General features: G+C 42.7%; 1 protein-coding gene across 3 annotated transcripts in view; it reads right to left on the bottom strand.

Moving 5' to 3' along the window:
- Positions 1-2,122: 2,122 nt before the first annotated feature.
- LOC134460233 (SLAIN motif-containing protein 1-like) overlaps positions 2,123-26,591 on the bottom strand; it is a 29,121-nt gene continuing 4,652 nt past the window's right edge. Inside the window, exons 3-9 of one of the 3 annotated variants that reach the window (XM_063212682.1) lie at positions 18,688-18,849; positions 17,675-17,797; positions 16,680-16,835; positions 14,189-14,593; positions 10,219-10,368; positions 7,608-7,950; positions 2,123-3,853 (exon numbers count right to left, since the gene is read on the bottom strand). In XM_063212682.1, coding sequence (XP_063068752.1) covers positions 3,778-3,853; positions 7,608-7,950; positions 10,219-10,368; positions 14,189-14,593; positions 16,680-16,835; positions 17,675-17,797; positions 18,688-18,849 — 1,415 coding nt within the window. In that variant the 3' untranslated portion in view covers positions 2,123-3,777. The remainder of the gene's footprint in view (positions 3,854-7,607; positions 7,951-10,218; positions 10,369-14,188; positions 14,594-16,679; positions 16,836-17,674; positions 17,798-18,687; positions 18,850-26,591) is intronic. The other 2 variants (XM_063212683.1, XM_063212685.1) reach the window with 2 other exon arrangements.

The following is a 26,591-nucleotide window of genomic DNA, read 5'->3' as shown; positions in this document are numbered from 1 at the left end:
GTAAGTATACATTTTAGAAACACGTGTCGTAGGCCCTGTTTATGTTAAGCATACAGGGCTGCCATGTTGAAAGACATTCTCTGATGATTGCCCAGTAGGCATGGCCACTGTACATGTGTATGGTAGGGCCCATATGACATAGCAGCAGGTTAATAATGCGTATACAAGCTGCAACATATCCACAAGCACTGCAGGTATTGCATAGCCCTTTGGCTTCCCTGGCTTTCCCCCCACTGACAGGCCAGTAACTGGCTGTTTCTCTCATGAAGTAGGCCCTTGACCTATGAAAGCAAATCCAAATTCTGAATTATTTTATTCATGTTCTATGACTGAGGTGCCCTAAGCATGGTGTCCCACTGCACTGCTCCCTTGGGACGCCATTGGAGGCATAAATGCAATTTCTTTGTGTGCAGTGAGCACTTGGTGCTGTAGAGGGCTGTGTCACAAGGACAACAGGAGTTTCCCACATGGGCTTCCAATGCTATTTAGCCTACTGTCCCATTTAAAATGTTGATGGGCTAGACGAGTGGTTCTCAACCTTTTTCCAACACTGTACCGCCCCCGTTGAGAAACACTAGGCTAGACCCAGCCGTGGCTCACACGTTTTAACTGTTACACCTGGGACCCAGAGATATCCCCCCTTCTGGTTTTGATATCACCACTTCTTCTTTGAGGCTTTATTTTCTATGTAATGTAATGTAATTTATACTGCAGAAATCCCCCTTGTATTTAATTATCTATTGACAATTTGCACCATCCATACAGTATATCACGAAAGTGAATACACCCCTCACAGTTTTGCAGATTTTTGAGTATATCTTTTCATAGGAAAGCATTACAGAAATGTAACTTTGACACAATGATTAGTGACCTTTTAACAACATATTTAACCGCTTAAATTTCTTGTTCACTCAGAAAAAAACAAAATACAGCCATTAATGTTTGAACATGTACTCACAAAAGTGAGTACACCCCAGATTAAAATCCGGTAGAGAAGGGGCTATGTTGGCTCGAATCGTCTCGAAATGAAACGAAATGAAAAGGGATGACAAGGGAGGTCATCAGTGTGCGTTTCAACCTTTCTTTGCATTGAACTTTTACATTTTGAGTCTGAATCTGGCTTAAATAGATTGGTGTGAGATTTGAATGCAATCCTATGGAGAATATCATGATCTGCTTCAGTAGTCACAGTGCATGTTGACATGCATGTTTCTTTTAGGTGTATTTCAGATTGCCAATGTTGACAGCATTCATGCATCCCCAAACCATGTCAGTCCCACTACCATGCTTGGCTTATGAGAGGATACACCTTTTTTTGTAAAACTCACTTGTTTACCACCACACATGCTTGACACCATCTAAAGCAAATTTGTTTATCTTGGTCTCTTCAGATCACACGACATGGTTCCAGTGATCCATATCCTTGGTCTGTTCATCTCTCTTGAGACCAAGATAAACAAATTTGCTTTAGATGGTGTCAAGCATGTGTGGTGGTAAACAAGTGAGTTTTACAAAAAAGGTGTATCCTCTCATAAGCCAAGCATGGTAGTGGGACTGACATGGTTTGGGGATGCATGAATGCTGTCAACATTGGCAATCTGAAATACACCTAAAAGAAACATACATGTCAACATGCACTGTGACTACTGAAGCAGATCATGATATTCTCCATAGGATTGCATTCAAATCTCACACCAATCTATTTAAGCCAGATGCAGACTCAAAATTTAAAAGTTCAATGCAAAGAAAGGTTGAAACGCACACTGATGACCTCCCTTGTCATCCCTTTTCATTTCGAGACGATTCGAGCCAACATAGCCCCTTCTCTACCGGATTTTAATCTGGGGTGTACTCACTTTTGTGAGTACATGTTCAAACATTAATGGCTGTATTTTGTTTTTTTCTGAGTGAACAAGAAATTTAAGCGGTTAAATATGTTGTTAAAAGGTCACTAATCATTGTGTCAAAGTGACATTTCTGTAATGCTTTCCTATGAAAAGATATACTCAAAAATCTGCAAAACTGTGAGGGGTGTATTCACTTTCGTGATATACTGTATGTCCATAACTCACTCCAGTTTTTGTAGACAGCCCCAAGTCCAGCTGGCATAAAACAAAGCAACTTGGAAGTTTAAAAAGCCTTTATTTTAAATGAAACACACAAACGTTTTCCATCGACAGTGCTTAAAAATACAAACCAAAGAACAACAACAAAAATTCATACCTGTCCTTTAAGTGCAATTGTGAATATTATTATTTTTTTAGTTACGCTTTTTGAACACATTAAAATCTTAACCTGTTAGGACCTGTTTATTTCAGTGCTACATTTGCCATAAACGTGACTCTATACAGTGTTTTCTCTAAAACAAACGATATTATTAAAGAAATAATTTAACAGTGAAAGTGCAGTACCAAAACACTTCATCGACTCATATACATTAACAATAGGTGCAACAATAACAAAGAATTCCCCATTTCATCTCCATGTTCCTTCACTTGAACATTAGTGTGCGTGTGTGTATGTGTCCATGATCGAAGGTGTGTGAACGCAAGTGTGTGTGTATGTGTGTGTGTGTGTATGAGTGTCCAGGTGTGTGTGTCTGTGTCTTTCTTTGTGGGGTTAAAAAAAACATTGTAAATGGTGTATCAGTGTTAGCTGTCTGTTGATGTTTCATTTCATATCATCTGGATGTAAACACTTTTCAAGCTGGTCAAATTTGGTTAAAGTTTTTCGTTATATAAAAAAGAGAGAATGTCAATACAGATTAGAAGAACAGTCCAGTTCCTTGAACCAGTTCGTGCAATAATCACATTTTCTTCCTTTTCACCCTCACGTCTACCTCTAGTTGTTACAAAAATCAACTCGCGGAAAACCAGCAGATTAATGATTAGCAGCATGTTTGGTTTTCCGCCTTAAGGAAAAACGCAAATAAACAAAAAACGACTTAAAAATGAATTAAAATCAAGCTTTACAGGGCAGTGACTCCACAAAGAGTTATAAATCCATGGTCAGTGCATCCAGAAAAGCAGGGGGAGGGTTCATGGTGACTAAAAAATGTTATCACTGGGAGAATGGGCAGCTTTAGATTAAAATGTTATTTATTTTCATTGATAATTAAATTTTTTGCATAATAAACAGATGCAAAACAGGACCCTCTTTCCTAACAGTAAGGAAGCACTCCTCCGTGCAGTACACGGGAGCCCTATACACAGCGTGACGTATACAATATAATAGTCACTCTTGGTCACATTCAGACAGTGTTGCGTAATCGGGCTTCAGAGGTTACAATCCGGCACCCACTCATTTGCTATGGCTCAGATGGTGCACTTGTGCACTTCGGGCACTATGTTTCAGTGCGGAATTAATACGCCATACAGTACGCACTGAAACATGAACACTGAGGCACCGTTTGAGACACAACATTAATTCCCTCCATTCACTGGCTGTATCAGTTCATTAGTGCGATCACCTGTTCCTAGGCCCTTTAGTTGTGCTCTCAAAACAGGTGATTCCACCAATTTACATGGTGCAGTGAATGACTGGAGCAAACAGTGGGTTCAGGATTACAACTTCTGAAGCCGGATTACCCAACACTTAATTCAGAGATCACAATTTTTTTTTCTCTAGTAGTACAAACAACCAAACAACCACCCCAACCAGCAGGGTAGTGGCACGTCACCAGGTCGCCACAGATCACCAGATCACCACTTTCCATTGGCGGTGCTCCTCGCTGTGCCGTAGTGCCAAAATCGAGCATCTTCCAACGCCAACGGCAGGCTAGTAGCAGCCATCTTTCCAACTGCCATCGCGCAGTGCACTCAGGGTTGCCAAGCTCTTTGGAGGCGTTAGTAAGCTGGGGGCAAAACACACACACACACACACACACACACACACACACGCACACACACACACACACACACACACACACACACACACACACACACACACACACACACACACACACACACACACACACACACACACACACACGCACACACACACACACACGTTAAGTGTGTACTAATGTAAGCACAATGGAATATAAAATACATTTGTAAACTAGAAATGCACTCGGAGAGTGAAGACCTCCGCCAAGGAAGTAGTTTGATAGAACATCTGACTATGTTACACCCTTCTTTAAAAAAAAAAAAAAAAAGTCTTTTTGTGGAATTAGAAACTGGAATGTCAAAATTTGCTCTATCCCGCAATGGTGAAGAATCTTTTTTAAAATCCTGGGTTTGGATCGTGATCCTGATCACCACCAAAATTTAATCACTTGTTCCTTTGGTCATTTCCAACAACTCCACAAAGTTTCATCCAAATCTACTTTTTGAGTTATACTGCTGACAGACAAACAAACAAACAAACAGCCAGACAAACCAACGTGACCGAAAACATGACCTCCGTAGCAGAGGTAACAACTGTACCGATGCACACAAGTCTACAGTATGTTGTTACTAAATGTTATTTTTCAAACATGTTCCACCAAGCACACATCTAATCTATACTTGTACAGAAATACAAGATACAAGATACAAGATATTTTATTGTCATGTCAAATAGTGTCCTAATAGACTAATGGAGTACACTAATCTGCCACACAGCACTTTATTAGAATGGCCTATACATGCACATGTCTAGTAATCCATTGACGTGCAATGCAGCAGGACTATGTGCTGACACTGTCGTTACATGCTGATGATCAGGGATAAAAGTTCATAAGGGTTGGAACATCTTTCAGCCAAACGGTTTTTCATTCTCTTTGCTTACCAAAGTAACAAGGAGAAAGGTCTACTATGCATTAACAACTTTTATTGGCTCCACAGACACATTTAGCCTTTTTCCTTCCTCTGTGTGTCTGAGGAGCATTGATAAACAATATTTATGATGATATTTAAAGTTTGTATCATTTGTTTATCATTTTACTGTCGTGTTACTTTCTGAGAAATATTTGCAATATCGTCAATCAATGTGATCTTTGAAAGGAGCCAAGCGGGGGTTAGTCTGTACTGCTTGCCAAGTTGAACGTAAACTCCGGTCAGAATGTACTGTACAATATTTTGTCCAACAACTTGACAGCAATGCAATGAGTGGCTGAAAAGGAAGTCTGTTTTGAAAGTAATGACATATTTCACTGTGGAGTTTATAATGAAGTGCTTAGTGCAACGCTTGGTGCAAAGAAGTCCTTGGTGACTTTGCATCCTTACATTACACATTGGACTTAGCTGACCACTTCATCCAAAGTGATTACAGGGTAATGGCTACAGTCTCTGCAGCAATGTGGGATTAGGTGCCTTTACTCAAGGGCACTACAGCGATGGGTGAAGGCAGCTGAGAGCAACCACATTGTTCCTACTGGTCGTCGGGCAACCTTTCAATCACAAGACCAATTCTCAAAGCATTAGCCCAGTGATTCCCAAACGGAGGTACAGTACATGCATTGCGTACCACTAGGGGCATGCAAGCACACTGCAAGGGGCATGTGGAACATTTAAATGACAACAAATGTATGGAGCATAGTTGCATAACATGAATGAGGGGGTACTCATGATTATCATAAAAAGACTTAGGGGGTACTCAAGACATACAGTTGCTGCTGGTCTCTGCCTGAGGTTTCTTCCTGACTATGTGTTTTTTCTTTCTCAGACCTCATTGAGCTTTTCCCCCTATAAACTATGAATCAAGTGAAAAGGGAGTTTTTCCTCACCCCTGATGCCACCAGGGGCCACATCTGAGCGCCCAAATTCAGTGTGACTATCTATGACTTATGCTGGACCCAGCCACTGTGGACGTTATGCCTCTAAGAATCCTGGGCCCAACCTATGTGGACCTTATGGCTCTACAATCTTTATCTATGTCTTCTTCTTCTGTCTTCTTGCTATTCTCTCTTGTTTCTGTCTCTCCTCTCTACTTCTCCTTTTAAATCCATCTCTAACATTGATGTTTTTTCCCATTTGTTAAGCACTTTGAGTTGCATGCCTTGTATGATACAGTGCTATACAAATACAATTATTATTATTATTATTATTATTATTATTATTATTATTATTATTATTATTATTATTATTATAAAAGTTGGGGAACACTGAATTAGGCGACGGCTGCCTCTGTATGTCCCATACAAACTAAGGCCTAAACACAGTCTTAATGTAACAACAACCCCAACAACAAAAAACCTGGCACACCAAGGGGCATGTATTTCAACATACAGAGACTGACCAGCAGAGCAGTGAGGGAAAATGTACAATGTTTGTGTGACCTAGATATAACACTTTTCCCATGAAACCAGCCTGTGTATTTCTGTAGCCCTACAAAAGGAGGCTATCTTACTAAAAAAAGATCACTTGGGCACAAACTTCACACCATCCTAGGGCTTACCCACAGCAACACATAACTCACGCGAGCCTCTCTCGTGGTTATGGGCAATGTTGAGAGTAACACATTACAAAAGTAAATCATTACTGTTATGCATTTCTTTTTGTATTTTTTAATGTAAGGCATTACAGGGTAAAAAAGCTGAAATATATGTATACTAGTTACAATGCAAGTAACTTAAGATACAATACATTTTTTTTACTATAACATGGATTTAATGATGTTCAATTTGGTGGCTCAGAAAAAGGATATTCCTTGAACCTGCTACTTTTTAGTCTGTATGCTGCCGAAACACCCCCTGGATGGGAGGTGGGAGTCTTGAGTCATGAGATGCCCAATGCTGGTTATGGGCATGCTTCATCTCTTAAAAGATAATTTAATCAACACAGCGTAAACAATACATGCCTCTCTCCAAATCAAATACCACTATAATAATAAACAAGGTTAAGTGCAGTATTTAATGTAAGACGTTCAGTTTTTACCTCCGACCTAGAGGAGATTGGAATTGCAATGACCTCGGCTGTCTGTCTGTTAGGGTGTATGTCCGCCCCATTGATTTGTCATCAACTCCTTCATTAATGGCTTGATTTGGTTTGTCGACTAATACAGGGAATGGAAACATTCTGCCAAACTTTCGTTATACCGGTAATTTGATGTGATGTGTCCCTATTAGGGCTGGGACGATTAATCGACTAATCGTGACTAATCGACTATAAAAAATAGTCGACAAGAATTTTCATAGTCGACTAATCGTTTCATTTAATTCAATGCTTTTTTACTTACTTTACTAATGCTTTATTACTTAATTGAAACCTAAAACTGCCCAGTAGGTATGAATTGGATGTTGTATCTTTGAGTAAATAAGCTACTATCATGATTTAAAGCTCATTGTGAGCTCAGAGACCTAATTTTAATGGTTTCTTTCTTTTTTCCCCAATTTCCTTGAAGATTAAAGTGCTAAAGTACTTGAAAAAATAATCGTTTGACTAATCGACTATTCGAAAAAAAATAGTTGATGGATTAATCGGGAGAAAAATAATTGTTTAGGACAGCCCTAGTCCCTATGCATCACTGAGGGCCATGTTACCATCTCAGACTGTGCATGGTGAAGGATGTCAGAAGTATGTGCCCACTCTCTCCCACTGATATGTCACTGTCCAAATATCTTAGGAAATCTCTCTCAGTAGTAACTTTTCTGTCAATGTTTTCAAAGACACTCCCCCAATTCTCACCTGCGGTTGGGCTGGGCGATCTTGCTGCGAGAGACGGAGCCTGTTGCTATGAAGGATGCAGGGCGAGGCAGGCCACTCCTCCCCCCTCCTCCTCCTCCTCCTCCTCCTCCGGTTGCCTGGTTACTGCTGGGTTTGCTGGGCAGGGGGATGCCACTGCCGTTCCCGCTGCTGCCGCTGCTGCCGCTGCTGCTGAGGGACTGTAGACTGGTGGAGGTGCTGACCATAGGGGCCTGGCCCTTGACCGTGGGGCTCACGTAGGCCGTGGCTTTCAGAGGTTGCCGCGGTGACGCAGAGAAGTTGCCCACGCTCTGGACGCGGCTCTGGAGCTGACCCGGCGATGGAACTTTGAATGAGTCATGACAAAAAGAAATTACACCATTAGCAACATTCTACGTTACAGTATCATTCTGACGCGTTACTTTTATACTTATTGACCAGGCGGCAATATTGGACGCCGAAGAGTATGCATTTGGCATGTAAAACTGCTGCTGCACTCAATATCATGCTCTCGCAGCAACATGACTTCAGTGACTGCTAAGGTTTCTGGCAGGGTCTACATGACCCACTGTACTGCCCTACAATTTCAGAACGCAGTATCTTGAAAATGGTCGAAAATGAGTTTAGACCGGAAATTGGCTTTAAAATACCTTCTTTTTCTTGTGTTAAAAAAATTTGGTCCAACTTTGTCCCGTTTAAGAAAAAAACGATTATACTGCGTTTTTGTTGTTTTAAGAGGTTACGTCGTACCAGCCAAGAACGCAGTATATCACGCAAGATACTGCACTTCTCCATTGAAACCGTGGTTTGGGTGTAGACAGTAATACCACAACAGAACGCAGTATCTTTCAGCTAAAACGTCATGAGAATGTTGTTTTTTTTGTTTTTTTCTTGTGTGCATAAATTTCCACCATAAAAAAGTATTATATGGAAGTGTCATCACCACTTTACCTCCAACACAGTTGCGTGGCCAGAAAGAAAACTTTAAAGCCTTTTTTCTCAGTTTACCAGTAAGGAGAGATACTGCGTTCTGAAATTTTAGGGCAGTGTAGGTCAGGGGTGACAAGCACAAGGCCCGGGGACTGGATGCGGCCCATCAGATGGGTCACTCAGGCCCCAGACTTGTAGGGAAAATTAGTATGTCAAAAAAAGAAGTAAATATGTAGCCCATTACAAAGTTGCTGGATGTGTCTGAGATTTCAGGTTTTCAGGTTTTCAATAGAGAACAAATTTGCCTTCTTTCCTCACCATTTATAGTCAATGCTCCTGATTTACCCACTGTCATCCACCTCAAAATGACCAGTAATATGATTCCGATATGAAGCTGAAATATGTGTGTAATTCGCAATTACGTTAGCGACCCGACCCACTTGAGATCAAATGGGCAAATGGGTTCTGGTTGCTTTGTTTCAAGCCATTTTTGCAAGCTAGCAAGGTGGCTTGTGGACAAACAAGAAGGTTTTCTGGGTTTCTCGTGGATATCCGTCTCTGATTGGCTCCCTCCTCCTGCTCTGCAGAGAGATTCTAAAGGTTATAGACTCGCCACTTCCCCAGGTGGTACTGCACTATGGGGGCGCCACGGAGGCGTGTAGGCTCCATTCAGTGCTGTGCTCTCTCGACAGCGACCACTAGGCGAACTGCAGGCATGGGACGTCTAGAGTGGGGAAGCTGTATGTGAACTGGCGGTGAGCTCTGTGTGTATCTGAGAGTAGCAACCAGCTAATAGCTAGGCTAGGCTAGGTTTCGGGCCATCAGGCGTTGCTTGTTTTGAAAACAAGCAGAAAAAAAATTACTCCACATGTTTTTAGAAAAATGGGTCGACATAAACCCATGTGGGCAACGCCTTCTTTCGATGTGACGCAACACAGACAGGCTTTCGTGATTCGCTCGTGGCTCTGTATTGTTTATGTCAATGGGGAAAAACAGCCAGGCGAGGTGACGCACCACTATGAAGCCTTGCATGTGAGTTTGACTTGGGGTGACCGTCCAATTTTCAAAAGGACCGAGTAAAACTGTTTTTTAAAGGAAGGATGTCTTGCGCTTCAGCCTGTGGTGCTCACAGTCCAGACCGTAGAATGAAGAAAGACTGGGCTACTTCTCAGTGACTAGACCCAGAGATGACCGGAGCACACAACATACTATTCGAGGTTTTTTATTTTTTGGTGCAGAAAGTGACTGACCTTTCGACGCACCTGTGTCTTCTTCAGAGTCAAAAAGAAGAAGAAGAAGGCGCAGGTGCGTCTGAGGAAGACGCAGGTTCGTCGAAACGTCAGTCACTTTGTGCACCAAAAAATAAAAAACCTCGAATAGTATGTTGTGTGCTCCGGTCATCTCTGGGTCTAGTCACTGAGAAGTAGCCCAGTCTTTCTTCATTAAAACTGTTTTTTATCGGAAGTTGGCCTTTAAGCCAAAGATAGAACTGATAATTTTCTGTGTCAATCCAGGATTCAGAAAGTAAATTCTTTTTTCCTTCATATTTTGCACTTAACGCAGGTGATTGCATCAATCATGAAATCTACCAACTGTGAAAACAAGTGATCTGTTCAACAACATCAACAGCATCTTAAATCAGCACAGTTTGTTGTGGGGGAAAAAAGAGAGCCATGTGTCTTACTTGCTGACTGTAACCTGGCCAAGGCATTGGACGAGTCGAAGCTCTGACTGTTCCGGATGGAGGCTGGAGAGCCCACGTGATTGGTTGGTATGGGCACGCTGGGCATGCTGGGAGCTCTCACCAGATTGGGCATGCTCCTCCGCAGCTTATCTGGGGGGTGGGAGGTAATGAAGAGGGCAGAGAGTGGGCACAACTCGTAACTCACCCACTCTATCTAATGCACACTGTATGAATAGCCAACACAACCCTCCCACACAGCATTCACCTCAAATGCCAATAACACCCACACACACTCAAATCTCATGCTTTTGGCAACCCCCCGTTTCCAACAGAAAACAGAAGCTCCCACTCCACCGCGCACACACACACACGCACACACACACGCACACACACACGTCATGCTTTTACCCATCCAATCAATCAAAGCAAAAGCTCAACCACCACCCTATCCCCATCCCACACAATACACATACAACGAATGGATTGAAAAAAACGCACCGCAGACAAAACCACACACACATTCACAACACATAGCCCACTACTTCCCTCTCTGAAACAAACAAACATACACATACACAGACATGTACTCTTTTACACTAAAGAAGATGGCAAGCATAGCATGAAAACCAAGGAGCTAAAAAATCAGGACAAAACACCACAATTAATAAGGCTGGAGTTGTAAATAAGGCAAGCCAAGAATTACGGTAGGATTTACAGTACGTATGAACAGTGGTTCAAAAATAAGACTGATCACCCATTTTGCACCATCTGTTTACGTATTGATAGCGAATCACTTGGATTCATTATATTAACAGTAGTGTTGCACCGATACCGATACCAGTATTGTCCGGGGCCCCGATACTGCACTAAAATGGTGGTATCGGTATCGGTATCGGTATCGGCGAGAACCAACAAATAGGGCACCGATACCATTTACAGATGCTCGTATGACACTTGAACGCAGCCCTGAACTTAATTATTTTATATCAGAGGTATTTAAAAAGTAGAAAAGGATTCTGGATACTGGATTCACTTTGTACAGTATTAGTCTTTTTCCTGTTTCACAAAGGTAGGCAGCAATCTGACAAAGCCATGATAACGATGATGTTACATCCAAGTAGTAGACTATGCAGCTCTTCATCTATATACTGTATATAAATTTCAAACAAAGTAGTATCGGTATGGTATCGATATTGGCCGATACTGCACAGTCGGGTATCGGGTATTGATGTCGGGGCCAAAAAATGGTATCGGTGCAACACTAATTAACAGTGGTGAGAGGCGATAGAGCTGAAAGAAATTCTTATAGTATTTGCAGCACATACAAGACTTTTTTCACCACAGAGACACATGGTAAGACTGACACAGACGATGCCAAGCATTATCTATTCATTCAACTTACTGTCAAACTCGACTGGGTTCCAAAACAGATGATCCACAGGTTTTGAGTCACATAAAAACAAATGTGTATATAAAGTAAATTAAATGTCTTTGTATAAATTAATAAATAAATATCAACATTTACTGAATATGTGTTAACTGTCAGTATTGACAATAAATATTAAGCCCTGGGTGTGGATCATTGTGTTATTATTTGTTTTTATTTCAAAAATGATTATCAGACATCACATTATGCATCAGAATATGTTAAATCACAAAGAGTCTTACATGCATTTATTATCTATTGTAAATTAATTATTGATTTCTTCATCAATAAAATTGATAATTTCTCTAACATTTCTGATGGAAATGTATAACTAAAACCTTACCATATTAAACAGGCCTAACTGTGTTTTAGATGCATTTAGGATTTTGAATTATTGTAGGGCGTTCAAAAGTTTACAGTTGAGGACGATATTGTTAGCCCCCCTCCTGAAATTAGACATTTCTCTTGATTTCTCAGTAAGAATTACCATTATTCACCGTTTCTGTTATTCTGGAAACAATTACACTGATGGAGATAATGTTCAATGAGTTGAATTTGGATTTTTCTATTGTTACGATGAGTTTAAACAAAAAATGGCAAAAATGACAAGGACAAAATTATTAGCCCCCTGATCATTAATAGTCAATATGGCGCCATTTATTAACCAAAACTGACAACAGGCTCTGATAAGTTGCTACCTAGGTTGGTTCGTGCCCCACTAGGGATGTTGGCCCATTTCTTCACTGCAAAGTGTTCTAGCTGGTCCAAATTGCACCGATGCTGAGCATAGACATTAACCACAGACTCTCTGTGGGATTGAGGACTGGACTATGAGCGGGTGATTCCAATATCATGGTTTTAGTGTCCTTGAAGAACTTCTGAACTAATCTAAATGTATGCTTTGGGTTACAATGTTGTTGGAAGACCCAACAATCCAGATTCAGACCCAGACTCCCTGTGTGTGAGGCTGAATAACAGACTAAACTTGATGCCCTTCCACTATGTGTAACTGTGGAAACTGCTTAGCCTCATTAGACCAAAGAAGCATTGGACACCTGCCTAGATGATTGTTATTGACCTGGCCTCACCTGGGGTCCCCCCCCCCCCAAGAAAGACAGTTGTTAGGGCTTGTCATCATATTGGGCTTTGGGGTCATCATCACAGAAGAACCCCTTTACTAAAGGCAGTGCATATCAGAGTGTTATTGAGCTTTGCCTGTGAACATTTGAAAGTAAAAAATGAGTTTTGAACGTCTCTGCTTTCATCTGATGATATTCAATTGCACCTGCTTTGATGCATGAATTCTGCTTCTGTCAGGTGAAGAAAGGGATAGGCCTTGAATCGTTATAAGATGGTTTCCACAATTAAACATGGTGGTGGATGCATCATTCTGTGGCAGCCTCAGCCACAGGAAACCTTGTTTGGGTGTACGGCACCATAAAAACAGAAAATTATGATAGAATGTGGAAAGTGACCTTGCAAAAATATGCTCATAGAGGGAGTTAAGATCTTCACTGGATCTTTCAATAAGATAATAACCCAAAACTTGCATCCAAAATAGTTCAAATGTTCTTCAAGGATACTAAAACCATGGTCATGGAGTGGTTCAGACCTCAATCCTTTCGATAGTATTTGAAGAGTGCTGAAAATTAATGTCCATCCTCAACATCCATGCAATTTGGACCAGCTTAACTATTTGCAATGAAAAAACTGGGTAAAAAAAACCCTGGTAGGACATGTGCCAACATAGTTAACAACTAATCAAAGTGCCTGGTGTCAATTTTTGTTAATAAATGGAACTGTATTGAGTATTAATGATAAGGGGGCTAATAATTTTGTCCTTGCCATTTTTACACTTTTTTGTTTAAACTCATTGTGAAAATGGAAAAGTCCAAATTTAACTTATTGGATACTATCTCCATGGTGTATTCGTTTCCAGAATAACATACATTTATTAATAATGATCATTCTCAATAATCAATGAAGAGATATGTCTAATTTCAGGAGGGGGGCTAATAATATCGTCCTCAAATGTAAGTGTGAGATCACAGATGAATTGAAAAATCACAAGGGTCATTGATATGGCAAAGCTGCTTAACTTAACCGCTTTACTGTGATTTGATCAGTCATGTTGATGGCTTCGGCCACATTTTGCACTACAAAGCGCATTGTATAGCTACTACTAGATTTGTTACTGTGTCCTGTGCTGATTGGATGCACATGTTAACATAAAATGAACTCCCAAGTAGTTTTTCCAAACAGTGTTTTTAATATCCTGTTTTCAAACCATTTGCCGTTTTCTCAAGTAAGTTGTAGTGGGGTGACAGGCACCCGTGTATTTGCTTTGCCACCCTTCATTGACTAGAAAAACGCATTACACAACATTTTGGAGGAACGGAGCATCTTGCGGAGCATCTGCACTTCCCTGAGCTTCCAGTAGACCTACAGTTCTCCTAGTGTGGTGGACTTCAAAGGGAGAACACTATCCCACGCCTATCACAATACCATCCCCATTAGTTGTTCTCGGCATATTGTAGCGCTCACCTGATGTGGGCCGAGGCCCCTGGTGGTGGTGCTCGGGCCCAGGGCTGCCGTAGCCCGGCGTGGGGCTGGGCAGGCTGGGCTGGTAGGGGACGAAGGCGGGCGTAGCGTAGTGCGGGCTGGAGGGCGTGGAGGGGGTGGAGGTGCTCCGTCTCCAGTCGCGGATGCTGCTGAAGGTGTGGGAGTGGGAGAGGCCGCGAGGAGGCTGCAGGGTTCCTGGCCGCGTCAGCCGGGGCTGCGGAGGAGGCAGCTGGCCGTAGTCTTCCTCCTCCTCTTCGTCGTCCTCCTCCTCTTCCCGCAGGTGGGAGTCCGCCGCTGCCCCCCGCTGGCCCAGATGGAAACTGAAGCTGGAGCTGCGGCGGGTGGTCGAGGCCGAGGTGGTGGCACTGGCATAGTCCTGGCGAAGACCTGTGGGGAGGGATGGGAGAGCACACGCACACACTCATAATAATACAATAATTAATTAAATAACAATAATTAGCTCATATACTGTATATTAACGTCATGTTTTACTCTGTCATTTTATTTTCATTCATTCACATTGACGTCATATTTTTTAGTCAAATCAATTCATCATACATACTGTCTGGCTGTGATTAGCATTTTCTTTGATTTGGAAACATAAGTATTAAAAAGCAAACCTTCGGATTCTATATGAATTTATCTACAGTGGTGCTCATATGTTTACATACCCCAGCAGAATATACGCTTTCTTGGCAATTTTTCACAAAATATTGTGAAAGATTACACAAAACCTTTTTTTCACTCATTGCTAGTGACTGGCTTAAGATATTTATTAGCAATCTTCTGTGTTTACTCTTTCAAAAGCATGATCATAACCCAAACTACCCAAATGACCCTGTTCAAATGTTTACATACCCTAGTTTCTGATGCTGAATATGGCCCTGTTTAACATCAGGGACCGCTCTGAATTGTTTGTGGTAGTTGTGGATAAGGCTCTTAATTTTCTCAGATGACAAAACAGCACATTCTTCCTGGCAGAATGGTTGTTTCCTATAATGTTTTTGGGTGTCTTGCTGGAACCTCACATTTGAGGTTTCCACTGAATGGCTCAATGATGTTGAGATCAGGAGAGTGAGATGGTCGCTCAAAAACTTCATTTTATTCTTTCTGAAGCTAATAACAGTTTTGTGTAATCCTTCATATTTTGTGAGAAATCGCAGAGAAAGCGTATATTCTGCTGGGGTATGTAAACATATGAGCACCACTGTATGTAAAATAGAATATTATAGATTTCATTCACCTGACTAATGTTCTGCTCTTACCAGGCCTAAACCAAAGATCTTTCATGGGGAAAAATCTATTCCCGGACGGAGGACTAGGGATAATCCACGTCTGGGGAAACAACCCTGAAGTACTTCATTGCTGCTCCTGATTCTGTTACCCGATGAACCTCCTCCTTCCTCCTCCCTCCTCCCTCCCTCCCTCCTGCCTCCTCCCTCCTCGTTGCCCTTCCTATCTGTTTGATCCGAGTGGAGACTTTTGTAAGCCACTTTTTTTTAAGACGCTTTGTACGCAATTGTCAGCTAAATGGAGTGCATTATAAATGTGTCTTACCTCATTAACAGTAGTAATAAGCAGTAGTAATAAAATAATAGTAAAGTGCAGTGAAGTGAAGTGAAGTGAAGTGAAGTGAAGTGAAGTGAAGTGAAGTGAAGTGAAGTGAAAGCCCAACTGGGAAACTGTACACAACGAAATTGCATTCATGCTTCGCCCGTGCTAGGGGGCAACCCTCAATGGCGCCCCAAGACAGCAGTGTGGCGGGACGGTACCATGCTCAGGGTACCTCAGTCATGGAGGAGGATGGAGGAGAGCACTGGTTAATTACTCCCCCCACCAAACTGGCGGGTCGGGAGTCGAACCGGTAACCTTTGGGCTACAAGTCCGACGCCCTAACAGCTTACCCCATGACTGCCCTAAGTAAGTAGTTGTAATAATAGTAATATTCAAGTGTAGCAGTGGGGGCGCTCAACTTCTAGGGTAAAATCAACTTTGGGGGCGCAAAAAAAAAAAACCTACAAAAACACTGTTGATGGGTTAAGGGTTGAAACATGTCTGCTGGTGGACATGGTGGTAAATGATAAATAAAGAATGAGAGTTGTTTATTTCCAGAATTCATGCTACCCATTCACTAATGCTACCTTTTTCATGAACACTTACCATCACCATCAAATTCTATGTTTTTATTATGACTGGGAAAATGGCACTTTTCATACATGAAAAGGGGGATCTTCTCCAATGTCCGCCAATTTGAATTTCCAGAAATAGACATTTTAGCTGCAAATGACTGTACTTGGGCCACACTAGAAGATATTAGTTTATTACTTTCTTTATTAGTTTACTTAGTTTATAACCTTTCATGAAAAGATCAAATTTGGCAATATGCAGCCCAGTTTCAATGAGCAGCAGATTGCAGTACCTTTTTTTGACCATGTCCTGCACATTCTACCTTTAAGTGAATAGTAATACTCACTCTCTTCCTGTAGCCTGGCCATCACCTGCACGTCGGTGAGGTCTTGGAGTTTGTAGCCCAGAGCGATGGAGTCATCCTCCAACTCCGAGGTGCTCAGCTCACTGTCCAGAGACGACTGGGCACTGAAGGTGCTCCTCCTACAGGTAAGGCTCCGGGCTTCAAACAGACAGATATACATATTAAACAAAGAAAAGAAGAGACAAGAAAAACAGAGAAGACAGAGAATTTGGAATAGAAGTTTCGAATTCAGAACTTAACTGTACTTGAATTTGGGTGTACTTAGTTTTGGGTGTTGTAGTTCCTAACACAAGTAAAACAAATAAGCTGCAATAATTTTGCATCATTATCCACAATAACTTTGGAAGCAATGTTTGTGTCAAGCAGTTGTATTGAAAGAAACTACACCTAAACAGTACAATATAAGCAATTTAAATAATAAATGACTGTAACAAAAAACAATTAAAAAATGAAAAAAACAATCAAATACGTATACCAAGCACAGCTGTAAATACATGGAAGGTTAGTACTATCCTACAATTCCATAAGAAATCACTCAATAACACTACTCTCAAGAGATCAACTCGCGACGATGTACATTAAAAAAAAGTTTTCAAGCCATGGAGATTATGCACAGACAGAGAAGACAGACGACGGATCAAATCGATGTGGCGTTAAGCAAGCATTCGATCTGATCGATCACCGACAGATAGACAGACAAGCCAAGTACATTAGCTGCATTAGTGTGCCGTGTTTCAGAGCGTTATGTCGACCGCTGAATCATACGTTCACAAACACTGCTCCCAACTGCTGTGCTGTTGCTGTGACATGATGACGAATGACTGCATGATGGTGGCGGAAGAAGATGAGGAAGAAGTAGAAGAAGAAGAAGACGAAGATGATGGCACGAGAGGCGGTTGCCATGGAGCGGTGGAGGAGGCGGTGGTGGTGGAGGAGTGGTGTTACTATGGGATGGCGCTGGGCTCTGTGAGGCTTACTGCGATTGGCTGGGTGATGGAGGAGGAAGGTGGGCGTTCTCTCGGCTAGGGGAGAGCGGTCCTTCCCGGGTGGGGCGACCAGGGAGAGCGAGAGCGAGAGGTGGGAGGATGAGAGGAATGAGGCTGGAGAGAGGGAGATACAGAGAGAGAGAGAGAGAGAAGACGGGAGGGAGAGAGTGGAAGAAAGAGAGTGGAAGAGAGCGGTAGATACAGACGGAGGAAGGAGAGAGGAGGGGGAGATGGAGGAAGAGAGGAAGATAAAGAGGGAGTGGGAGACAGAAGAGGGTAAGATGGGGAAGAGAGGGAAAAGAACAGAGGAAGTGGGAGAGAGAGGGAGGAAGAGAGGTATAAAGAGGGAAGGAGAAAAAGAAAGAGAGTGGGAGAGACAGAATCAGATACAGATCAGATGAGACAGAAGCAGGAATATGACAGAAAGATAGAAAAAAAAAGGGGGGGGGGGGGCACACTGAGTGAAGTACAGACTCTTCATTCAGGTCAAATGAACATTGTGCTGTTGAAGTCCTGACCTGCTCAAGGCTTTCGCACACTCTCTACCAAAGTCAAAATACATTATTATGAAATTATATTGATTAAAACACACTTTAACATGATTTCAAGGAATTACTAACAAATTCTGTTTCAGGTGTGTGGCAGTGTGCCATTAACTGAATGTCACTGTGTCTGTAGGTTTGACGGTACATGGGTGAATGCATTGCATGTACTGTGTGTGTGCGCATATGTGTTTGTGACAAAAAGTTACACAAGGAGAGAGAAAGAGAGAGAGAGAGAGAGAGAGAGAGAGAGAGAGAGAGAGAGAGAGAGAGAGAGAGAGAGAGAGGGAGAGAGAGGGGGGGGATAGAGGGACAGAGACAGAGCAGCACAGTAATATGTGCAATGTTAATTCAGTTCAAACTGAACACTCACAGTGTTGGTTCTAAATTTTGAGTGTTGAATCGACACTACAAAGTGTACTGTGCGGTAGGGGAGCTGTGTGCTGCACGTGTACGGGTTACCTTGTCTCTCAGAGGCAGGCGTGCTGCTCATGCTGGGAAGAGGAGTGGAGCAGGACTTGGAGGAGGTGGGCGTGGAGGCGCAGAGAGGGGGCACTCCAGCTACGCGACTCGGAGGGAACGCAGGGGAGGTGGGGGAGGAGAAGACGCCTCTCCATCGCTGGGCTACAGAGGAGCAGGGAGCAGCAGCAGCAGGAGGAGAGAGAGAAAGAAAGAGGAGGAGGAAGAGGGGAGGGGAGGAAGGGAGCAGCGGCAAGAGGAGGTAAAGGAAGAAGATGAGGAGGGGGAGGAGAAGCAGGAAGCAGATTAAGAGGAGAGGAGGAGAAGAGGAGGGAGAAAGGAAGGGGAGAAGAGAAGGAGGAGGAGGAAGAGGAGCGGAGGAAGAGGAATAGGGGGAGGAGAAGCAGGAAGCAGATTAAGAGGAGAGGAGGACAAGAGGGGGAAGAGTGAAGGCAGAGAAGAGGAGGAGGGGATGAAGAGAGGAAGAGCAGGAAGCAGCAGCAGCAGGAGGAGAGTGGGGAGCAAGAGGGAGATGGGGGAGAGAGGAGAAAGAGGGCAGAAGAGGAGAGGAGGAGAAAGAGCAGCAGTGGAGGAAGAGAAGAGGAAGAGGGAGATGGAGGGTGGAAGGATAGAAGAGAATAGATGAGGAGGGTAGAGGAGAAGGATGGAAGAGAAGGAGGAGCAGTGAGGAGGATAGTGGAGTAGAGGAGAGTGGAGAGAGGGAGATGGAAAATGGGGTAGAAGAGAAGAGAGGAGGTCGGTGGAGGAGAAGGAGGAGTCCATAGGAGAAGAGAGGCGGAGGAATAGGGAGATGGTGGAGAAGGACAAATGGGAAGACAGGGGGCAGGTGGAAGAGGAGAGAGGAAGAGGAGAGAGGAGTAGAATGGAGGAGAAGGAAGGAAGAGAGGAGGAAGAAAAGGGTGGAGGAAGAGAGTGTCAAAAGCTGCTACTTCTACCAAGCCATCCCTATACAGTACTGTTAGGCAGAAAAGCTGGTATGTCTACAATTTAAAAAAAACTTGCAACAGGTGCTGGTCGTAATACATAACATACAGTATACATATACAGGTAATGAGAACATAGTTAGGAAACTATTGTTTAATCACAACAAACACAAGGTTTCAGTGTGCCACGCCACCATCTTTTGAAAAATCCGAAACACCATTCTAGCAGCATACATTTTCATTTCATTCACATAGCCTATTTTCAGGGCTATGGATTTAGTTTTTTGATAACTGAATTTATCACGAAACAGTCAAATACTTGGACTCCTTGCACTATTGCTTTAACTCAAATCCTTAACCCCTGAGTTGCATGTTGCGGACTCATAACATGCTTCTTTGCAAACAGTGCAAAATAAAACCCCATCCCTACATCAACACAGGATTAAAGTGCAGTCATCACCAACCACGGTATCATGGTCGTACAGTAGTATCGTGCAAAACGCTTATGCAAGCAAAACCTGTGCATGTGCCTCAGCCAAAAATAGAACAAGGTACAATGGAACTTAAAGAAGGGCATTGTGGGTAGTGGATTAGAAATCGGGACAGCAGCTCACGAGGAACATCACTGCACGGCTCTCCCTGCTACACAGCCAAAATAACATGACCAGTGACAGAGGACGTCTACTGATATAGAGCGAGTCCCAAAATATTCACTAGTTCCCTATATAGTGCCCTGCAGTGGGTGGCACTTGGCAATGAGTTGCATTGTCTTGCTACCAATGTAGTGTGCAGGTGAGCGTTTCTGCAACAAGTGTCTGACTGTCACATGACCACTCTAGCACATCAGAATCTGAATGCGCTTTAGAGGGGCTGTCGTGCCGAAAAGCGAGTCCCTGCCAGAACACGAGTGCCCTCATTGAAACCAATGACATTTTTTGAGAGAAAATTATACTCATTTTTGCAGAAAGAATTACATAATTTATGAACAAAAAATATACTTATGAAACAGTAATCGTCCTCCACTTAATATGAGCTATTTGAATGAAATCGTAACATTTGTTATGACAATTCTTCGATTCTTTTATGGAAATAATACTGAAATTGTAACCAGCTCTTAGTAATACTTCCAGAAGGAATGTAGATGCTTTATTGATGGGCTTTCCATCTTAAATTGTGTCGGATTTGTCTGCAAAAATGGGTAAAAAATATATTTAAAAAATTGGTCATTGGTTTCCATTGGTTTCAATGAAGGCACTCGTGTTCTGGCAGGGACTCGCTTTTTCGGCACGACAGGGCCCATAAGAGGAAAACCTCTAACAGTGAAGAGTGAAAAGCACACATCTGTCTACTTGTAGTTTCGGCAACCAAGCATTGGCAACTTAATGTAAGACTAAGTGGTTGTTACGACCATTCAAATAATGTTTCCAGAACAATTTCAGTGGTTCATCAAGAGGGTGAAAAGCAGTTCTGAATTCACGTTGCAACCCGCCATAGTCAATATCCTCATTAAGCAAGTTGTGTTTGCAGTGTTCATTTAACGCAATATCAAATGGGACCACATATGCTCTAGAATACTGTTAAATTCACCCCTCTAAGTGTTGAATTAACACTGCAAAACTGAACCGCTGCATTTTGCAGTGTATATTCCACATGTAAAGAGTGAACAACATATCAAATAGGAAAATATATGCTCAGAATAGTGTTGGATTAACACTACAAAACGTACTGTGCATGAGAGTCACATCTCCTTCCAACCTGTAGCATGCCAACCAAAACATCAAAACGTCTTGATATTGCTTTACAAAAAATCCTCTCTTTTAACCAATGGAAGAGATCTCCACTCATGGCCCCCTTTGGGGGTCAACACGAAAAACACGTCTTCATATTGCTTTAAAAATCCTCACTTTTAACCAATGGAAGAGGTATCCGTTCATGGCCCCCTTTGGGGGAACATTCTGTTCGGAGGGGCCAGATCTGAAACAATCACGGGCCTATGCTTGAAGTTATGTAAGTGGAACAGAGAAAGGGCCCCCTCTTCACATGCGGCAGGGCAGACCCTGGTGTGGCGTGGTGGTGGCATCAGTCGGGCACAAAAACTGCCAGTCACCGGCCGCCTGGGCACACATCTGCTTCCCCGGAGCCCCCCACACAAAGGGGACCATTTAGGGGGTGCCCGCCCAGCGAGGGGGGCGTATGCGTGTGTGACTGAATGCAGGCCTTTCAGTGTGCGGGCGGGCCTGGTGCAGAAAGTACACACATAAACATAAACACACACACAAACACAACGACCACAGAAGGCAGCCAACACCTTCACAAACACAAAACATACACGTATGCATGCACACAGAGAGAGAGAGAGAGAGAGAGAGAGAGAGAGAGAGAGAGAGAGAGAGAGAGAGAGAGAGAGAGAGAGAGAGAGAGAGAGAGAGAGAGAGAGAAAGCAGGCAGTGAGCACCCAACAAACACGAGCACAAGCACACACTTACACACAAACTCACATGAGTTACATACTCAAGAGGTGCAATTAGACAGCGTCACAACTTGCTTGGTTGCAATGCAACTCCCCATTGGCGACTGACTAAGTTGCTAAGTGGTTAGCCACGTCACTTTCAAGAGCTGAGGCTCAGAACTTCATGCCGATACACACACATTCCCTTGCATTGTAAATTACCTGCACAATCATTGTTATTCTTACAGACTAAAGTCAGGCTAAAAAAAGTCTTATTCAAGGTGACATGAAAAGGTTAAAACGTAACAAAGCCTCCATCTTTTGTAGGATATGTCAACACACATGCTCAAACTGTACGTTTAAGCTTACGTAATATGTTTATGTAATAAGATACAATGTTTGCCAACAGTGACCTAAAGTTGTTAATCTTTTCAATGGCAATAGCAGTGGCCTTATAATCCTGCCCATGGCACAACATAATAGACGTTCCCACCGCGATGCATTAGACCAATGTCGACAACGTCACAGAATAAGCAACGTCCCATTTACGAGCATAATATTTATTCTCAAAATCTGTAAAATAACAACCAATCTCTGCACAGCTCCAATTTATGAATATACTGTAGTTCAGCACGAGGCAGCATTACTGTTGTAATAATCATTGCTCTTGTATTGCCATTTGCAGTGGGAAACTCATTTCAAAAGCACTTCACAGTGCCGAAAACACACATTATTGGCCTGCCCTAATTGAAAAACACAGTACTTAAAACTGCATTACACTAATTCCCCTAAATTACAATGGTACACTAAGTTCACTTAACCGACATAGAAAAACATAAAATGAAGCCTGTGACGCATGTGTGCACACCCGCACAGACACACACACACAGACACACACACAGACACACACACAAACTCTGCAGAGACAAGAATACATCAATATATCTCTTGCTGTGCCGATCTTAAGACATATATGGAGGTTTCATACAGGGAAGAGCAGTGTATGAGCCACTTGGCATCAAGAACTCAAGCCCTTTCATGTAAACACAGTTTCCATGGTTACCGGCCTGGTTGCCCTGGTTTGTGATCATCCTGTCTATATAGCAGGGCTCATATCGTATGTATGCCTCACTTGCAGCTCTCCTGATTTTCTACACTGCATTTTCAGAAACTGTAGCAAAAGGAGCAAACGTGCATATGGATTTACGAATTGCTGTACACAGCTACACAGACCTTAGACCTAGAGATGAAAGTACAACTGTGTGCTGCTATTTCACCAACTATAGCACAGAAACAAATACACATAGTGCATGAACTCATGACACGGATATAGCCTACTGTACATGGCTACACAGACCTTAAAACCACTTACACATGAGGGATCTCTCGAGATGGAAGTGCCACTGTGTGTACCTAAGTGGGCACAACTGTTTGTTGCTGGGAAAGAGCCTTTTATGGATAGTGTTGGCACTTGTTCCAGTTTTCCCAGATTTCCCCTGCTTTTTAGTGGTCTGTCCTGGGGAAAACGCTTTTTACCTGTACGCTGAATGCAGGGAGCCATTGGTTACAAGCAAAAATATCAATTATTATTGAAATGTACAGGCTTTTTGGGTCATCCACAGGTGTCAACCCCACATATGTACTGTACCTTCTAAAGTAGGCCCTACATTATTTGCCTTTAAAAAAGCACACAACCCTTTATAAATTTACTTTCTAAAGTATCACTGACTAAGCATCAATCCTCTCCCCTTTTAGGCACATAAAAGGTCCATAACAACTGAAAGGACCAGCTCTGATCCTAGCCAGGGAGGAGTATAAAATTGTACCCTCTGTGTGCAACAGCAATTGGACAGTACTTCATTTCCCTGTGTGTAGATGGCAGTCTGTGGTGCATTTCTCGAAACCATAGTTGCTAACTACATTAGCTACTTTGTTGTTTGCAATGCAATTTCCCATTGGCAACTACCAAAGTTGCTAACTGGCTAACAACTATGCTTTTGAGAAACGCACTCCTGAGCTGGGCGATACGGTGCCATAAAGGGTCATTCTTGTACCCCTTTAGACCCATAAAAAAACTGAAAGGCACCGTTTTGTTCTTGGCCAGGGAAGTGCCAGTATACTATTGTACGGTACCCCCTGTGTACAATGCATCAGTACCTTTGTTTGTCTGTGTGTACAAGTCAGACTGAGGTGAGGAAAGTCCACACAGGGACATCCATATGAAGTAACAGGAGTGCTTCAGTGTCTTATTAAAGGCTTACCCCTCTAAGCCCTATTAATGCTTTTACTCTCTTCCCAGGCGCCTTAAGGAGCTGTCGCAACCATTCACATTTACACACGCATGACTCTCCCCCCCATCTCCCTCTCTCTTCTTCCCAGCCTCTCCTTCACCTAATACTGTTAGTCATTGCCAGGCAGGGTGACCAACAGATCACAGAGACTGAAATGTGCACTCTTAAACAGTTTGGGTAATTTTTTTTCGGTGAGGATAGGGACCTTCCCAGTCACCATCAGTAATAAAATCGTCGTAAAATTCGGTGACTAACGGCGTCAGGTGCCTGTGTAGATCCTGAGGGGAATTACTGTGCATGTGTAAAAAATGTTGGGGCTTTTATATCTTCAATTGATAGGACAGTGTGAGATGACAGGAAGCGAGTGGGAGAAAGAGACAGATGGGGGAAGATCGGGAAATGACCGCGGGCCGGAATCAGACTTGGGTCCCTGACGTAATAATATGGTCCCTTAGCCGTTTGGGCCACGGCCAAAGCCATCGAAAACAATCTTGCAGACAAGACTGGATCATGCCATAATCTCAATAGGATCATGGAGCTAATGAAGATAAGCCATTAAGTGCTGAGGCTAAATGTTTCTCCCAAACAATGATGCTGTATGTTAGAATGCGGCTTGAGGTTAGAATGGCATGAACTCCTTCTCCGAAAAAATAAGCAATCCTTCTCTGTGTATATAATCTTGCTTTTCGTAGAACTTGAGCAAAGCTTTACCATCAGAAACAGCAATTTCCCCTCTGCTGTCTTAGCAGGAAAAGACCACCACCACCAAAAACAACAACAACAACAAAAAACGGAGACTATCCCTGGAAAACCCAAACATATGGCCCACCCCTTTGTCAACAAACACGGGTAAGCACCCATCCATCTTCCTTCACAGTAGCGTCTGTACCATGTTGCCCAGCCTGCCCACCAATGGGAGAGCAGAGAGGGGGTCACGTGATGCCTTCCCAGACAGAGCCCTGGCATGATGTGAATGCTAATAAGGGATTCAAACCAAACCAACACTGGAGGCAAGTGAGGGCCCTGGGCCTGCAGGCTTCGCAGGAGTGTGTTGCAATCTAACTGCGGAAAGCCAGGAAGAGTGCACGCACAGCACATATTGTTTTGCTATATCAATACTTAGAGAGAAGACTGCAACACTATGAGTGTTCCATTCAACTACCCAAGTGTTCAATTAGCACTGGCAAATTTACTCTGCGCAATGTGATGCAAGACGGTGCAAACGTGCGCCAACCTTTACAAAAGAAGCATTGGATCTGTTTTTTTTTTTACTTTCATTTAGCTTGCACTACTATACTATAACTGCAGTATGTTTGTGATGATACATTGAAAAAAATAAAGAAGCATGGATATGCCAACATAAAAAAGATACAGATCCACATCCGAACAACACTTAACCTACATTTTTATTTCCAAGTTACTGCTCCAAACAGCACTTTTTGACAATGTTAGCCGGTGTAGCATTTTGCGGTGCATTCAATAAAACTACCTGTGTTAGTATCATTTTAAAATGGGTATATGGACCTGTGTTAAGTATCAGTCCAGGCACAATTGTATGGCAATTAGTCCGCGGCAATGACTGTATGCGGTTAAATACCTAATCTGTGCGTTTGTACGTGGACTTTCTGTGAAAAGACTTGGGAACTCTGTGTGTGTGCGCGTGCGTGTGTGTGTGTGTGTGTGTGTGTGTGTGTGTGTGTGTGTGTGTGTGTGTATTCTCTGCCTTCTCTACTACTTTGGATGCGTTGGCGGTCTTAAATAGGGCACGCTGGCACGGTGGCAGCAAAGCTCTCAGCAAGAGAGAGCAGATCACTGAGGCATCTCCTCACATCTCTCTGACACAGACTATGAAACTTCTATCTCAGAAACTAACCCACGCTAATTAACCACTCCATAGCAGTCAGCGTGAGTTATAATGCAGGACATTTTCATCTCCATTTTCATCTCCATCCAATATCATCAGAATTAGGTTTAAAACAAGTTCCACAGTAGTCCATTTACGTGCGTGGAACAGCATTCAACATTCGGAATGAATAAAGAGTTTACATGGCTTTGTGCGCATATCGAATAGGGCCAGCATTTAATTTAAATCAAACTGGAATTTTCCCTTGCGTGTAACCACGCTCATTGTCACATTGCAGGTCCTATGAAGGTGATTAAAATGCTAATATTTTCAGCAAGTGATTTTTCAACATGCCACTCTATCTTTGCAAATACCTCATA

Source organism: Engraulis encrasicolus, chromosome 12 (assembly GCF_034702125.1).
Source record: "Engraulis encrasicolus isolate BLACKSEA-1 chromosome 12, IST_EnEncr_1.0, whole genome shotgun sequence".
In the NCBI taxonomy this organism is placed as follows: domain Eukaryota; kingdom Metazoa; phylum Chordata; class Actinopteri; order Clupeiformes; family Engraulidae; genus Engraulis; species Engraulis encrasicolus.
This window is presented reverse-complemented; position numbering and strand designations above follow the sequence as displayed.